Source organism: Podarcis melisellensis, assembly GCF_964234715.1.
Source record: "Podarcis melisellensis genome assembly, chromosome: 1".
Classification (NCBI taxonomy): domain Eukaryota; kingdom Metazoa; phylum Chordata; class Lepidosauria; order Squamata; family Lacertidae; genus Podarcis; species Podarcis melisellensis.
The window spans coordinates 17048130-17066182 of record NC_138528.1 but is presented as its reverse complement, the minus strand read 5'-3'; the positions used below and the strand labels follow the sequence as shown (position 1 = coordinate 17066182).

The 18053-nt window shown below is 43.4% G+C and overlaps 1 protein-coding gene across 5 annotated transcripts in view; it reads left to right on the top strand.

Annotated features, from left to right (window-relative positions):
- EML1 (EMAP like 1) overlaps positions 1-18053 on the top strand; it is a 128797-nt gene that overhangs the window by 66495 nt on the left and 44249 nt on the right. For 2 of the 5 annotated variants that reach the window (XM_081910325.1, XM_081910323.1), the window contains exons 1-3: positions 89-401; positions 15230-15412; positions 16914-17046. In XM_081910325.1, the coding sequence (XP_081766451.1) occupies positions 332-401; positions 15230-15412; positions 16914-17046 (386 nt within the window). In that variant the 5' untranslated portion in view covers positions 89-331. Of the gene's footprint in view, positions 1-87; positions 402-15229; positions 15413-16913; positions 17047-18053 lie in introns of those variants that run through there. The other 3 variants (XM_081910322.1, XM_081910326.1, XM_081910324.1) reach the window with 3 other exon arrangements.

Sequence of the window (18053 nt, the reverse complement as noted above, 5' to 3'; positions counted from 1 at the left end):
CCCCTCGCAGTGGAGGAGGAGGAGGAGGAGAAGCGGCGGCGGCCCAAGCCACGGTGGAGTGACTGCGTTGCCGTGGCAACCGGCGGAGGCAGGCGGGCAGGCCCCAGCCGCCTCGGCTTCTCCTCGGCGCGGGGTGTGTGTGTTGTGTATGTGTGGGTGGGCGAGCGAGCGAGCGAGCGAGCGAGAGGCAGGGAGCGGGAGAAGCGGCAGCGAGAGGCAGCGAGAGAGGAGCCGGGAGAAAAGGAGAAGGGAGGCCGGGGGCTGGGGGGCCACGACCCCTAAGTGGGGGGAAGACAAGGAGGGAGGAGGCGGCGGCTGAGCTGGCTTCAGGATGATGGAGGACGGCTTCTCCAGTTACAGCAGCCTCTATGACACCTCCTCGCTCCTGCAGTTCTGCAACGGTAAGAAAAACGGTGGAAAGGGGGGGGGGAGAGAAGTGGGGTTTCTCTCTCAGATGCACACACGCCCAAGGATTTGGGGGGGGGGTATGTGTGGCAAAGAAGCCCCCGCCGTCCTGGCTCCGGTATGTTGCCTTGCATGCAAAGTCCTGCTGCTGCTGCTGCCTCCGCCGCCTACTTCTGGCCAAGTAAGGTGGATTGTGTGGGGCGAGAGGAAGAAGCTGCCCAGGGGAGGAACCCACAAGCTACCCCACCAGCTTCCCAGTTATCCCAACCCGGGTGAAGCGCGGCGGGGCCTTTGCTCTGCTCGCCTATTCCCCCCCCCCCTCCACGAAACGGGGGGACACGGGGAAAGAGGAAAGGAAGGAAGGACTTGGCTCCTCCAGAGCCACAACCCTGTTTTTGCCTGACAGCACAGCAGAGAAATAGTTTTCTGTTCCTGTGTGTGTGTGTATGCATGCACATATATATATATATATCTTTGCATGCTTGGGAGAAAGCTCATGTCTGCTGTGCAGAACTCCCCCCCCCCCCTTCTGCTTTGCAGGAATGTGTAGACGTGTGTAGTGGAAGATGCAATACAGAGTTGGAAAAGAAAGTGAAAACTCCCCATGTTGTGTGTTTGGAAAGGGATTCGTTTCCGCTTCTTCTGGGGTTGACTTGTAGGGACCACCGCTTTGTGAACCGAAAGGCTTGTCTGGGGCGACCTCTTTTCTGGTTTTTTGCAGACCTTTTGGTTTTGAATGAGCGAGGGAAAAGCCTTCCAAAACCTCTGAGGAATGTGTATTTGCCAAACCATATTTTTCATATGAATCGTTGACGTTTTGTGTAATTCTGGTGATGGGTTCAGTTTGTTTCGAAGGCAGCACAGTGTGGAAGAGGTGTCGTTCCTAGTGAGGCTATTTTCAAAGTAAACAGAAGTCAGCTTTGAGATGGAAGAATGCCTGTTTCTAAGTTCTGTAGATTTTGGCATGTTTCTTTGGGATTATGTTAAGTCAGCTAAATTTACAGTAAACTTTTGCAGTAAAAATTTACAAGGCAGGGAGTCACTTCCATTGAAGGAATTAATGTTCAGTAACTGGCTCTATATTATTTATGTGGATTGCCACTTAGACAACATCAGTGGGGTCATTATTTTTTAAAAAGTACTCATCCTAATAAAATATTCTTACATTGAAGGAAAGCCTCTCTGAACTCAGTGGCACTTGCTGCTGAATAGTCCTGGCACTGTTAATTGCAGAGAGCTCTGGACTTGTGACTTTAGAGTTTGTTTCTCTCCCCCCACCCTAAACCATGATCACTAAATAGCAGCAGGTATCTTATAACTCTTAGTAAAATGTAGGCAATTTTTTATTGCTATATATAATTGTGTGCCTGCTGTCTGGACAAGAAGATATGTGAAATACTGCATTTGTATAGTACATTATTAGATTCTGTATTTTTGTCAGTATTAGAAAACAGGAGGAGCAGATCTAAGTCAGAGACAAAGGATGAGATTCCATAAATCAAGGTACAGGCAAGACAGCTCCCTGTATCAATAGCATGGAAGCCCTGTTGCAGAATAAAAATTCTGGAATACATCTCTGCAGATGTGCTTCATGAAGTCTGCTGTTTTCTAAAAACACATTAGCTAATTAGCATTTTTTGATGGATCATTCTCCATGCCTATGGTTTTCCTCTCTTGCAGAGAGCACAAATAGTCTGATTCATCCATGCCTTCCTCATGTGCGTTTGGTTACAACAGGATTAGCTTGTATGATAAGATGTTGCAGAACTGGACCCACAGGCCCTACCCTAAAGAGATTGGATGATAGTGGTACACAAGAGTCTGGTCCCTGACAAAACAAATCAGAGGTAATTTGTTACAGGGCTAGTTTAGAAAGAAAGTGGTTGACAGTCAGGTGGGAACTTTGTGAAGGTGTTCTAAGTATAGAGAATTGTGTGAAGGACAGTAGAAAGTTGTGAATGCAGAGTTAGGGATTATCCACAAAGCCTCTTGTCCCGTTCCATCCCCGCCCTGGAAAATCACACTTTTGAGCAAACAGCAATTTGGGTTTTCTCCAGATTGATGTTTGTTCCGATATAGAGCAAAAGAGCAGGTTTTCCCTGGGAAAAATGTGGGGCAAAGGGGAAACTGCTCACTGGGAGTGTGGACAAGCCCTTAGCTTCAGAGAGTTTTGTTATTTAGTATGAGGAAACAAGGGATGCTGGTGGCGCTGTGGGTTAAACCACAGAGCCTAGGAATTGCCGATCAGAAGGTTGGTGGTTTGAATCCCCGTGACGGGGTGAGCTCCTGTTGCTCGGTCCCTGCTTCTGCCAACCTAGCAGTTCGAAAGCACATCAAAGTGCAAGTAGATAAATAGGTACCGCTCCAGCGGGAAGGTAAACGGCGTTTCCGTGCGCTGCTCTGGTTCGCCAGAAGCAGTTTAGTCATGCTGGCCACATGACCCGGAAGCTGTATGCCGGCTCCCTCGGCCAATAAAGCAAGATGAGCGCCGCAACCCCAGAGTCGGTCACAACTGGACCTAATGGTCAGGGCACCCTTTACCTTTATGAGGAAACAAATCTGAATGAAGCTTTTGCAGAGAATGATAACGTTTTTAGAAGCTGATGGAAAACAGCTGAAGGAGAATTCAGAAGGAAGTGAAGCTGAAGGCCTAGTTCAGACATCTCAGTTCAATAAACCATGGTTTATTGGACTAAGAACTAAGGTAGCTTTGTGTCCAGGTCCCAGGCTTGTGATTTGTTTAAGCACAGCTTCCTGTAGTATCTGAACTAGGAAACTATGCATTAAGTACTACTTGTAAACCAGTATATGTGGGGTTATGTGGCAGGAAGAGGAAGGTCAATGAGTGGGTGCACAGGCTATAGTTTATCAGACAAAGTTCCTTATATCTGAACTGGTTGTCTGTGGATCAGCAGTAGGGCACAGAGAGATGTCAGCAAGTTTTTGTGTTGTGAACAAAAAAGGGAATATGCTTGAACAATTCAGACTGAGGGAAAGAAAGCCGTTAATACGTTTTGATGGAGGATATTTTAATAGCAAGAATTATGAGAAAATGGAGAGAAATTGGCTTTAAATCTTTAATGTTCAACAATAAATTTTCTTCCCTACCCCCAACAATAGTGGGGTAATGTAATTGCATTCTTAGTATCATATGTGGCCTATCATCATGAGGTGTTTCCCTTAATATCTCAGTCCTGTCTGGCAGGTTTACAAAATACTTCATTCTACAAACCGTCCAGGATGGCAAAGCAAGCCTTTGTTTGTTTGCATTGAGTTCTAAAACGAAGACTCTTGGGAGTGTGTATGTGTCAGGAGGCACAGTTTCCTACCCCCCCCCCCCGGATTTTCTGTTGCTTTACAATTTTTCATTTGTCACTTAAGTAATCATTGTTCACTGTAGCTTTATAAGTAAGTTTATATGACACTACTGTGACTACTCAGCTCTCATATTTTGGGAGGGAGGGGGATAGGAAGGCTTATTTTAAACCACACCAGCTTAATATTATGAATATTAGGGTGAATGTGGGTGATTCCTAATTGAATGTGCAGGTGAAAAATTACAAAGAGATTTCTTGCAAAACAAATATCCAAGTGGAAACTCGAATATGAACAGAAAATCAGATATATACACACTAGTTGCCAAATGGCTCCTTAAACAAGGGTTACAGTTGCCAAAGTGGAAGGCCTAGTTGCCATTTTTGGGCCAAATGGCTCAAAAGCCGTATTTTTCAATACAGTACAGTACTACTTTTTGGTTCCTCAGATTCATTCTGATTGTGCAGATAAAATGTATCGGATAGAATTTCTACTCTTGCACCTTAAACTAGTAAATCTTGCGTTGTAAGTAGACCATCCCTGTTCTTTTGAGAGAGGCACAGGAATGCTGCTGCACATGTATGTCTGCTTGCCTGCCTTGGCCTGAGAATGCAACAGGTCCTCTGTGTGTCAGCTTTACTTTATAGTACCAGTACTGTGCAGGTGCTTTGCTGATAGTGATAGAGTGTAGCACTGAAAGTCAAGAATGCTGGCCAGAATTTCCACTGGCCATCAGTACTATGCTGTTCCGCTCATTGTGGAAGGAACAGCTGGTTGGGTCTCCTTCAGTAAGAGGGCCACCTCTTCTCTTGGTTGTGAGTTGAGGCCCCGTCCCCCACTTTATGATGAAATAAGACACATGGACACAAGTATTTTAGGTTAATGGGCTAAAAAAGGCCACAACTTTATTGGTTACAGAATTTGAGTGGTATTGGCTTAGGCATTGGATCTGAACCGACTATACTTGACTCCTGCCCGCTCTGCAGGAAGTCACACAAGGGTTAACAACCTATAGGGGGAGCTTGTTGATGCAAATGGCCCTAGCCACCACCTGGGCTTCAGACAGGAACCACGACCACCAGATTCCTGTAACGGAATACCCTTCAAGGGGAGGAGTAGGCGATGGCCACAACCTCTCCTCCAACACACAACACATTTTCCAATGCCTAACTGCCAAACCTTACAAAGTTGTGACGATTTGCTACGAGGTAGGCGAAAAACCAAGTGGCTGGTGCCAATCTGCCAAGTGGAAGAACTTTCTACCAGGCCCCTTCAACATGTGACCAACCGAGGTCCATAGCAAGGTCAGGTGTTGAATGCACGAGAATAGAGGGAGGGAGGGAGATCTGTGTGTGCAGGAAACAAACAGGCTGAGCCACAGTGCCACGCTCGCTTAAGAGCGTCAAACCCCCCCCCCCAGGTAGCCGTATTGGCTGACTATGGGCATGACGTGGGCCAGGGACTCTCAGTGATGCAGGGGGCATGTGTGCCAGCCATGCCCCCCTGCGAAGCGCGGGAAGCGAGACCCGCTCACAACCCCTCCCCTCGGGGAAGAGGAGAAGCTTTGTCTTTTCAACCTGTGCACAATGGCATGGCTGTGGCAATGAGTGGAAAGCTGCTGGGTAATTTTTTTTAAGTATCAACATTTTGGATCTTGAGGAACTGTCTTCCTCTCTGTACAAGGCAAGAAGATCCAAGGTTCGGCATTCATTAAGGGATCATGCGCACTTCCGCTTGCCCCAATGCATCTGTCCAGGAAAACCTGCTGTTTACCGCTGAATCAGAGCAAAAGTCAATTTGGTTGGTGTTTACTCTGATTTACAGTGGTACCTCGGGTTACAAACACCTTGGGTTACAAATACCTCATGTTACAATCGCTTCAAGATACAGACTCCGCTAACCTGGAAGTAGTACCACGGGCTAAGAACTTTACCTCGGGATGAGAACAGAAATCGTGCGCCGGCGGCAGCGGGAGGCCCCATTCGCTAAAGTGGTACCTCAGGTTAAGAACAGTCTCAGGTTACGAATTAAGTTCGTAACCAGAGGTACCACTGTGTTTACGGACGGGATCGGTTCCGGAGGCCAGTCCGTAATGTAAAATGCCCGCAACATGAATCATTGTGTCTGTGCAGGCGCGCGGCACGATTTGGCGCTCCTGCACATGTGCGATTTAGCGCTTCTGCTCATACACGAGCAGCGAAACCCAGAAGTAACCCTTTCCAGTGCTTCTGGGTTACCCCGGGATGTAACGCAAAAAGACGCAACATGAAGCAGACGGAGCACAAATTATGACTGTAGTTTTAAAGAGCAGGTTTTCTGGGGGAAAGCAGTTACCTCAATGTTTTCTTCTGATGGCTGTATTGAAATAGCAGTGTTAAGTGTGCTTCCAGATGGGAACTTAATTTGCAAATAGGCCGTTGAGATACTGCAACAGAATCAGCAAGGCTTTTCCCCCTTTTTACTTATCGGATTTTTCTTGCAAAAGGTCAGCTGAAGTTGGGGAATAATGGGCATGCATTTTGATGCCAACAACATGGTATGAACACTGTGAAAAACTAGCGTGAGGAGCACTGATCCCACAGTAAACACCCATCTGGAAGCACTCTTGTGTGTTGGCGTGCATAAACAATGCAGAGCTGTACATTGGGAAAGAGGAAAACTGGAGAGAGAAGTGAAGATCAGTTGGTTGTTTTTGTAGTCAAGCCGTGAAAATGAAGAACGTGAGCACAGAGGAGCATTACACCATTTTTTGTAATGACCTATATTTAGTTACTTATTAAAACATTTATGTGCTAGATTTTCTGCCCTTCACCTGGAGTCAATCCATGTATTCTTTACATAGCAAATGGTAAAGAAATATGTTCTTAACCAGAGGAGATGAATACAATCACTGACCAGCAATGCCACATGCAACAAATTCAGAAGTTACCAGAGTCAAATGTATAATTGCAGTACATGTGACAGTGGAACATTGATTAAATACTAAAGAGGGTCCAGGAAACCCAAGTTTTCCAAACGCTCCAAAATAAATGCAACTCTGGAAAACGGATACGGTAGCAAGCAACGGTAGCAAGTACTTGAAGGCTTTTTTTTCTGGAATGACTCTTGTCAGGACTAGGCTGGAGATACTTGAATCTAGACCTGGAGCCTGTGGAGAAGCTGGAAGCAGCAGAAAACTGGAAACATCTGGAGTCTGAAGGTCAGCTAGCATTCCTCTGATGAACAAGTAAGGGCAGAAATCCACACTCCTAGTATAGGAGATCTTCTCAATCCAGAGCTCTTGGTCTGTTTGCCAGGCACAGGGGCTGATGTTGCACATTTTCTGTAGACTCTTTCTGTACTGAAAGAGATGTCAGTTTTGAGTGCACAGCCTCACTTAATTAGAACAGCCTCTAACCAAGAGGTATCTTGTTTAAGCTCCATAGTCCTTGACAGTCCACAATGAATGGCTGAAAAACATTGTTTATTTGATAAGGCAAAACCCTCATATGAAGATGCCCCATATGGAAGCAAGAGGTGTGGCCTGGGAACATGCCAGGTATATGCAGAATGGGGTCTTGAAAGACAATACCTGACTCTTGTTTCAAAATAGAAGCCAGGCAGAGGCACATTTAAACTATTGGAAAAGTTTTGGTCACTTCCGGTACAAGGCCTGTGGGAGACATTCTGATATCACACCAGGCAAATACATTGGTAAAATTTTGCATTTTTCTGTTGACATTCCTATCCCTTTTCCAAAAACATGAATGTTATATAGCCTAAGGGTTGTATTCAGCGTAGCACTAAGAAGATGGTACTGTCAGCGCAAGCATTTCTGCTTGACCCAACAGAACAATCGTCCCTCTTCTGCCCCTGCCCGCTGTTCTGGGGGTTCTCCCTATCCTCCAGAGGGGATTTGGGGAGAAGGGGAAGTCCCCTTGTGCTACTGGGAGTTGTCGTGACGGCTTCTCCTAGCATAACAGTTTAATTGAATGTAGCCCTAGCAGCTTTTTCTTTAAAGTAACCATCAATCATCGACTATCAGGTTCCACATAGGCAAGTGTGTGTGTGTTTAAAAAAGTCAGTTTGTTTTGTGAAAGATTAGATATTTAGATCATTTTGGACTTTGGCTTGGAGACATTTCCTAAAGCTAGTATAACTTAAAATTATTGTATACTGCATAGTATATATTCAGTAAACTGCCAGCGTTGCTGAATTATTTAGCGCAGTGGGGATCCAGAAGCTTCTCTCGGCATATAAAGTGGAGTGGAAGACGTGTCTTTATTGTTGGCTGCCACAAAACTTGTAATTCAGCTTTTTCAGCAAATGTTGGTTTTGATATGGGAGGGGAGGTCTACCGCCCAAGTTGACCAAACACAAGAAATGTCTGTTATCGTTGCCTGCTAGATTGTTGTCAGGCATTGCCAGGTTTCTTTTGTTTTTATATGGAAAGATTTCCTTAGTAGGAATCACAAACAGCATATTCTCTCTAAATGTTTACATTTAGGGCCAAACTAGAGGCAATGCTAAATGCATCACTTGAATTTGCATATTTGGTTGTTTGCGAATGTTTTGGTTTTGTTTTTTTTACAGTTAGTAGCAGTTACAGGATATGGGATCATAGTGAAAATATTGACCTCTTTCTCCCCCATTGAAGTCTGAGGAATTTGTCAGTGTTGTGGTGGAAGAGGACAGGGATAACCAACCCAACCCTGTACACCACAACCCTGATAAAAATCATGTCCTCCCAAGGCTGCTATTAAGTATGAAAAACAAAAGCAAAAAAAGAGATGGAACTTCCAAGTGATGCATTTAGCGTTTGTTTCCACATACACGATTAAACCAAAGTAAAGTACTTTGTAAAGTAAACCAAAGTAAAGTAATAGACTTGTTGCTTATATGGGGTGGCGGGTGTGTGTGTGCTAAAAGCAGGTGCTTAACTCTTCTCTTGAAACTCATAGAAAGATGCTTAAGTCTGGCTACATCACATGTGATAATATTGCTGCATGGCGCCCTAATCTCTAAACTGTACAAGATTCCAGGCACTTACCCAGACTTACCCAGGCTCCGTGTTTCCTTTTGGAAATGAGGCACAGCGGAGACCGTGGTATCCTTAATATACACGGTTTATTTACACATATGTGCAGTATACTGTATATATTTACAGAGAGAGAGACTTTGATAATATGTCGCCCTGAGCAAGGACAAAATCTGGCCCTCCTTTCTTATTTTCAAGTTCTCCTCCTCCTTCTTGCCTTCTGTTTTGGACTCCATGGGCTTGTCGCCCTGTGCAGGGAAACCACCTGCATTGCCCTAATTCTGGCATTGGCTGCAGCCTTGGATTCAATCAGAAATCAAACAGAAATTAGACTCTCTGGCTTTCCAGCTTGCTGCTTTTTGCATCCAGCTTCTTACACCCTTAACTCCCAGCTCTTCGTTTGTCTTCTAACTAACTCTGAATTGAAGGAGCCCCAAACATTTGTAATCTCTCACAGAGCCCCCTTTCCTTAATGGCCCATCAGGTAGGTGATCGTCTGAACACACGAAAGTAGCCTGGCTTAAATAGCCTTTAACATGCACTGGAATCAGAGATTTAGAGGGATCTGGCACCCTCAAACTCTTAACAACATTTTGTGTATTTATATACACGTGTGAGTGTGTTTTCACTTGTGAGTATATTTTGTATAGTTAACTAAAACCCTTATACAGAAAACCCCAATATTTGATGACATACAAATAATTAAATGTTGGGGAGTGCAGGAAACAACCCCCCAACTAGTGAAATTCATTCATGTCTGTTAAATACTGTAGAAGAAATGTATGTAATGAAGGAATGATACCACTACTCTAACTCATTCCTACATATTGATTACATTGCATTTAGAGTTCACTTTAGGTTTTTAAGAACAAACATGCTTTTGAGTGCTGTAGGCTAATATCATGCATCAACATGTATGGGAATTTAATACTTAAGCTATCCTTCCCTAAGAAAACTAGTAGGAAAAAGATAAGCATTTTAGTTATGAATAAAGCAACATTCAGAATTCTAAATTAAACCATTGGATCTTCACTAGGAAATCATACTTTTGGCTGCTATTCAAGGGGCTCTTTAAATATTAATTGTACTTCATTATGACAGTAAGATATTTGTTACTTTCTAATTAAGTATGCCATGCTTCTGCCCCCTTCCCTTTTAAATAGTTTACATAAAAATCATATAGGCTCCACAGTTCACCCTTTCTATAGATTTAAATTAATAGGGTTTTGTAGTTCTATTTTGATGTAGTCAGTATTTCTTAAGAGTGTGGCATGGGATACTCTCAGGAAAGGTATAAACTACCTTGCATGTCTTATTGGGAATAGGCCTTTCAAGAGCCAGGGCTTAAGGTCCCCAAAATGCAAGTTGTGCCACCTTGGGAGTAGGAGTAGGTGACAAATTATGCAGCAGTAGGATGTGTAGAAGCTGGTTGGAGGGGGAGAATTAGCATAGTGGTTTTAGATGCGGCATTCAGTTTCTGAGTTGAGAGTTGGGGCATCTGATTTTGAAATGTTTGGGAAACAGTGGGCTAGGATATATCTTAAGTTTGATGTTGGCTTATGCACAAAGGTGTATTGCTTTGCTTTTTGGAGGAATAAACAGCAGTGTCTATTCAGAACTACATTTTTGCAAGCGGAAGTAACTAAAATCGTAACTAAAATTTTGGGTGTGTGTGTGTGTGTGTGTGTATTTGTACTCCTAACTTCTCTGTAGTCCTCCGAACACTGAAATACTTTCCTCAACAATGGGATTCTTTGGCTCCCAAGGTGGCTTACAGCATTAGATGCGAATCTCAATATGACAAAAACCAAGCCCAGCAATTAAAAATAATACATTAAGCCTGCATTTCAATGAGGTCTTTTAACAAACAATTTAAAAGCTGTTAAAGGTTTGGTGGCATAAAAAGACATTTGCTGCCCATCTAAAACCATCAAAGACAGTGTTAGTTGATCTTTCCTTGAGAGAAACCTCTCTAGCTTGGGTGCTGCCATAAAAAACCCCCCACATATGTTTCATGTCAATGCCTAGTGGCCTCTCTTGGCAGCAGAACACACAGCAGGGGTTCTTCTGATTTCCACAACTGATGGGCTGGTTCATATAAGAGGAGGTGGTCCTTCAAGTACCCAGGTCCTAAGCCATTTAGGGTTTCATAGCACCTTGAATTGGGCCTGGCCCTAAACATGAAGCCCATGCAGATGGAAGAGGGTGGATGTATTGTGGTCTGAATAGTGAGCATCCAAAGACATTCTTCCCTTTTAAAGGCCTTCTTAATGTGTACATGAGTAACACTAGCCAAATAGCTGCTCTGTGTGGTGAAAAGCAGCTTCAAGAGAGGCTTAGAGCAGAGCCACAGTAGGGGTGTATGTGTGAACAGAACAAAATGTTTGGATCCAACCCTTTGTATCTATACTATTTATCACTTTCAGCAGTGTGAACTTTGGGTGAAACTAAGCATTATGAGATACATAGGACTACAGTACTTCTGAAAATGTCAGCCCTAAAGTAAACTCCCTTCTCTCTAGCATCGGGATAGTAACACTGGATTTCCCTTCCCCCGTGAGTAGAAGTCACTGATGTGAAATGGGGGGTTAAAACATATCTGCCTGCTAACTGATTCCAGAAAGCTGCAGCAGCAACACTGAAGACCCAGATGAGTGCATTTCATGAGCGCTTAAAAACAGGGGCTGCAGACAATATTAGGAGAGACCTCCCCTGCAGAAAAAACACCAGGCACCCTTGTTTAGAGAACCATTTTGTCCACACAGTCCATTGTGCCTACTTTCAGTGGTAACTGTTGGCTTCAGTGAGTCGTGGTAGCAGCAATGGGGAACCTATTGCCTTCTAGATGTTGATAGACTCCAACTCTCATCAAATGCCAACTGTTCCATAACCCTTGAGTTGTAGGATGATACTGAGTTTCCTACAAAAAGCCAGAGTTTCCACAGATGCCATAGTTCAGTCTCCTCTGTCTGCCTGTTATTGGGCCTGTGTAGCCATGAGACCCGTTTTTGAAATGAGGCATCTTGGAATACTGTAAATATTCCGCAGGTTTAGCTACTGCAGATATTAGTTTCCCGATGGCTGCTCAAAAAGTTTTCTCGCACTTGTGTTCTTTCTGCCTGCGCTGAACAGCACCGTATGCAGTTAAAATTTATCTTCCAGCTCAAATAGCAGTGGGAGATATTTCTTCTAAACTACCTTTCTTGGAAAGCCTTGATTTTATCTCCATTATATATAAGCTGGGCCTGCTTGTTGAGAGCACAGCCTTTGTTAGTATCACATTTCTGATACATCTTCATGCCCTGCTCAGTTCAGCGACAAGATGGCTTAAAATTGGAAGGTACTGTGGGGATGGATTAATCAGCCTGTATTGTCCTGAAGAGAGTCATGCGGAATCTTTCCAGTGAGATCATGGATTAATTAGCAGGGAAAGAAAAGGAGCAGCATGATGAGCATTCCCATTTATACAGAACACTCTTTTGGGAACATATGGTCTTCAGCGATGAGCTAAATGTTAAGAGCGTGTGCTTTATGTCTGTGAAACAAAAGCCAGGAAATACTATTTTTAAAAAAATTGTCTAGGCAGTATTTAAATTGAAAAACTTTTTTTTTTTTTAAATGAAGACATTCTACAGCTATTGACAGCTTATATGGTGTATCCAGAGATATCTGGCACACTTCTCTAGTGGGTTTTTAAATAAACATGTGTCATTCTCAAACGTTATTTGAAGAATATTTCTTGCTATATTATTTATTGTATACTAACTTGTGAATTAGGGACACAGGTGGCGCTGTGGGTTAAAGCCTCAGCGCCTAGGACTTGCTGATCGAAAGGTCGGCAGTTCGAATCCCTGCTGCGGGGTGCGCTCCCGCTGCTCGGTCCCAGCGCCTGCCAACCTAGCAGTTCGAAAGCACCTCCGGGTGCAAGTAGATAAATAGGGACCGCTTACTAGCGGGAAGGTAAACGGCGTTTCCGTGTGCAGCTCTGGCTCGCCAGAGCAGCGATGTCACACTGGCCATGTGACCCGGAAGTGTCTCCGGACAGCGCTGGCCCCTGGCCTCTTAAGTGAGATGGGCGCACAACCCCAGAGTCTGTCAAGACTGGCCCGTACAGGCAGGGGTACCTTTACCTTTACCTAACTTGTGAATTGCCTGCCACTTAGATCTCCCAAGGCAATTTACAGACATACATCATATGACTCTTATCGTTCAGGCTTCAGTCCCGGGCATACGTGCCGTTGAACACAGTTGGAATTCATTCCAAGGAAATACATTGAATTCCTCCCAACTTTGCTTGGAAATTGTCTTCTGGGGCTCTTAAAAACCTTTCTCCGAGGGAGAGCTTGACTCTAGGACCCATTAATTTTTTCCCCATTTTGGATTATGATCAGAGGATGCTTCCCTACCCATCTGCCATATCTGATCCCCAAAACAACCCTCCTCTTTTCCTGGAGTGGTGTGTGCAAAATTGGGAAGGGTGTTCTTCCCCCCTGAACATCCTAGTGACTCGCTTGTAGCAGTGCAACAGTGTGTCTGGACTTGGTGGCTCATTGGAGACATAGTTCCCTCAAAGGTTCCTGCAGTATAATAATAATAATAATAATAATAATAATAATAATAATAATAATAATAATAATAATAATATACCCCACCCATATTTGGCTTCCAACCGAATATGAAAAACAGCATTAAACATTCAAAACTTCAATAAACAGGGCTGCCTTCAGATGTCTCTTAAAAGTAAGATAGTTTTTTATTTCCTTGACATCTGATGGGAGGGCGTTCCACAGGGCGGGTGGCACTACCGAGAAGGCCCTCTGCCTGGTTCCCTGTAACCTCACTTCTCACAGCAAGGGAACCGCCAGAAGACCATCAGCACTGGACCTCAGTGTCCGGGCTGAACGATGGGGTTGGAGACGCTCCCAAAGTATAGTTCTTCGGGGGAGGATTCCTAATGCATGCAAATCTAGGAGGAACGATGCACAAAGGTGAAACTTATGAAGATAAGTACAAGAACAGAAGGGAGGAGAAGGGATAGCGTTAAAATGTATTGGACAGGACTCAGACATAACCTGTATTGCTGTCTCATTGTTTTCAGTAGCTGCTGTCTGGCTTCAGTTCTTATAATAAATTTATTTCTCATTGTAGACCTGCATTTGCGCTGCACCGCCCTTAAAAAAGTTATATGTCTGCTGAGCCACCACCACAGCTTAACTTCACACTGGCACAACTTCTGTTCTGGGAATGAAAAATGTTGGATGTATGTGAGCTTCATGCCCACCCAAATATTTAGTATAAAGGGTTGACCTAGCACAAAGTACCGCCCGCCCCCCGTGTTGTATTTTACCCCAGCCATTTTTGCAGAGGCTGTTGGTGTCAAGGAATTAGGGAAGGGGGCTAAATTGACAATACTGATGTATTTCATTTCGAAGTAAATTTTGAATCTAACCCATGCTTGTGTCTGTATTTTTGCTGTGTACAAGGAGAAGGCTGTGAAAGATGCATCAGGAAGAGTCAAGTGCATAGGGACCACTGTTGATGGAATTGCTGAAGTGGGGGGGGGGGGCAAATTCCAGTCAAACTCATTGACTGGAACTATGTAAAGTCATATTGAATTTAGAAGGGTGCTTGCTAAGTTGAGTTTGTTTTATGATGTTTTACATCCAGTCTGTGATGGGGTTGTCTGTCCAATATGCTAATTCTTGTTACTTCCAGCTGAGTTAAAGTACAAGCTTATTAGATCAGTGTAGACCTTATGTCTCTTCAAGGCATGCTTCATGTCTGTGGAATCTTATATGAATGCCAAAGTGCCTGTTAAATCTTAATTTTGGGATTAATACCTCATACAGCTATATTGCAAAATGATCTGCTGCTGAGCCCCATGGCAGTTTCTAAATGCAATTAGCTTTGGCTGAGGAATTTTCTTTTACTTCACATTTCAATCATTGGGGCCTGTTTTAGTATCAAACTCTGATGACTAACTGGTGGTCAGTAAGGTTGCTCCATAATCTTACTATAACTGTTCCTATATAAAAATAGCCATGTTTTAATGTTTTGTTTGCATTTGTGTTGAGCTCTTGAACATGTACTGTGTTGTCTTTTGACCAAGGTGAAAAATACCTTGCTGTAAAGTTTTTCATTTCATTTTGTCATTTCATGTCATGCCGTAGATTTCCTGCTTTTACACCTTAAAAGAAAGAGAAGTGATGCTAGATTGACTTCTTTGTTACAATCTAGTTCTCCTTTGAAAATAAAAGTTCTGCATAGCAAAGTACGATACAATGAACAAAACTCTGAAGGCTGATTTTGTAGGTTTTTAAGATCTAAAATTTAGCTTGGCTTCTGACAACTTGCTGCAATTGAATCCTAACATTGATAATAATGGGGAAATAGTTTGTATGGTTAGTAAAAGTTCTCAGGTGACAATGTTTCCTTATACCTCATGACAAATTTCCAAAATAAAACCCCATCTTTCTAAAATATTCTTTTTAGATGACAGTGCCTCTGCCGCTAGCAGCATGGAGGTGACAGACCGCATTGCTTCACTGGAGCAACGTGTTCAGATGCAGGAAGATGACATCCAGCTGCTCAAGTCTGCTCTGGCAGATGTTGTTAGGCGCTTGAACATTACTGAGGAGCAACAGGCCATGCAGAACAAGAAAGGACCTACCAAAGGTATCGATTTCAAACACTCCCTCTCAAACTCATTCCTTACACCTGAGCAAATGTTGCAGTAATTTTGATATTTTTCGGGCCAGTCAAGTATATTGAATCCTTGGAATTATCTGACAGCAGTTTGTGGTCTGAACTTTTCATGGTATACAGTTGATCAAACTTGCAGTTTGATTTTGAAGTGTTTAGTCTATCTGAAGCATGCTCTGGCTAGGAAAGTGTTCCTTTTCCTAAGGTACCCGACAGTGTCCTGCATAGTATATGAAGAAAGCTTGTTCAGCATTCCATATATGGAAAGACCTATGTATTTGAGGCTGCAACACTCTTAAAGGTTGACCACATCATTTTTCTTCTTTTCTGATGTCTCAGAAGGTGAGGCATGAAATACTGACAATCTAGTATATATCCTTGTACATGCTTTGAAAAATGAATTATTTTCTGGATGAGTCAGATCTATGAATGACAGTTCATTTAACAACATTTTATTAGGTAAACTCTGTTCATTATTACTTTCTGAGGGACATCTTTGGGAGAAGAAACAACTAAGGAGTAAACCTTACACAAATCTTGTACACCTCCTTCTGGCAACTTTTGCCGCTAAGCAGATGTATTGCTCTGCTTTCCTTTGCACCACAACAGCGAGGCCGAAAGGGGTATGTTGTTGTCTCCATACATACTGCCCAGGCTTGTGCCCCAGAGATTTTCAGTAGGAAAAGTCAGGCAGTTGCTTGAGAAATGAGCTGATGTCATGTACGAGGCTGGGACTGAAGGGGGCATGGCTGCTGTGTCCTTCTCATGCCATCCTGCCAGCCCTGAACCACTTTATGAGGCTGGGATGATCCAAGGACCGCATTGACAAGCCCAGGCTTCACCCTGCTAGGGCGGGTAGATGGCACAGTACAGCCCTGCTTGGTTCCAATCAGGGTGGTGCTCTGGCAGCAGTGAGGGTTGGGTTGGTGTGGTAGGCTTTGTTCACCCTCTGCTCCCCACCCGCCCTGGCGTGCATGTGCACCTGCCTGCCCCGGAATCTGGCAAACCATGCTATGCCACCTTCTAGAGCTAAGGTCTCCTGTGCAGACCCCAGTGAAGATCCACTCCACTTCCTGCTTTCTGTGCATAGAGCCCATAGGATTGCAGTTTAAAATTTAGGAAGCGATTTCTAAGGCTGCTGACTTGCACCCTCATTGTAGACTGAAATAATCCTTATTTCTCATAATGCGGGAGAAGTGTCATAGCCCAGTGGTAAAGGTTCTGCTTTGCATGCATAGGGTCCAAGGTTCAGTCAGCAGGTAGGGCTGGGAGAAACTTCTTGGCTGAAACCCTTGAGAGCTGCTGTTAGTTTCTGTAGACAGTACTGGGCTCGATAAACTAGTGTTCTGACTCAGTGTGGGCAGCTTCAACTATGAAGACACACAGAAACATTTGCAACTCTTTATTTTTTTCATCAGACAGACTGTATACTTGTAATCCTCTATTTGATCACCTCTTTTTCTTTTTTTAACAGCAAGACCCCTTGTACAAACACTGCCTTTAAAGACTACTGTTAATAATGGAACTGTTCTACCAAAGAAACCCAGTGGCTCTCTACCTTCTCCATCAGGAACCAGAAAAGAAATTGTGTCACCAGCAGCAAAAAGGTATTCAATATCTATCTATCTGGTGTATGTATACTACTGCCTGCCTTCAGCATCTCAAACTGCTCCTCTGAGTATTTTTTGCTCTCTGGGTGAAACTTTCGAGATAAATTTCTAGATAATTAAGCCAAATTACAATTGGAAACCTTGTAGAAATATCTTCAACTTTATTCATGCTAGATTAATTAATCAGGATTAATGTTGTTGCAAGAATTCTAAAGGAGCGCATAATTAGGCTGTTATTTTCTTTCCTCTGTAATTTGAGGTTAAGAGCGGGAAATGTCTACTTAGGGATTTTGTAATCTATTCTGAAAATGAGTGCCTTTGTTTCTTTACCGAACCAACAAGAGTAGCAAATATGCTTGATAGGTAGCTCCTCCAGTAGTTTTCTTTCCACTGCCAAATTGTATAAAATTACGGTTCCTGTTCTTCCATTACTTTTATTTTCTGAAGTTTGCTTATTTTCATCCATGACAAGCAGTCAGCGAAGTCCCTCGAAAGCATAGTGAAATCAAAATCCCAACCCTTTCTTCCCACTGTTCACATGTGTAAGGGTACTTTTTCAAGATCCTTTTGCAGTTTCCAAAAGCACATATACTAAATTGGCACATTGCTTGACTAGCCTCTGCCCAATATTTTAATCTGGAAATGTATATATATTTTTAAATAACGAATGATTTCTTTGAGTGGCAAGTGACTGTAATATTCTTTGGTTCTTGTGCCAAGCCACTTGGCAATGTGGTCGTGTTTTGAGCAGGGCTTCTTTTGGAATGACAGTAAGATATTCATAGATGAAGGATTCTCATCTATGAATGTGGTGGGGGGTGAGGTTAGGGGCTGGTATATTAACCAGAAAGTGAGCCTGCAATGTGCTGTAACAATTGCCCTGATGTAAAACGGGTGTGTGTGATTCCCCACAGGATTCAAGTTTCTTGCCAGCACAAAGGAACATGCATATGCATGTTGGTGCTTCCTTCTCTAATATGGCAGGAAATGGGAGGCAGATTCAT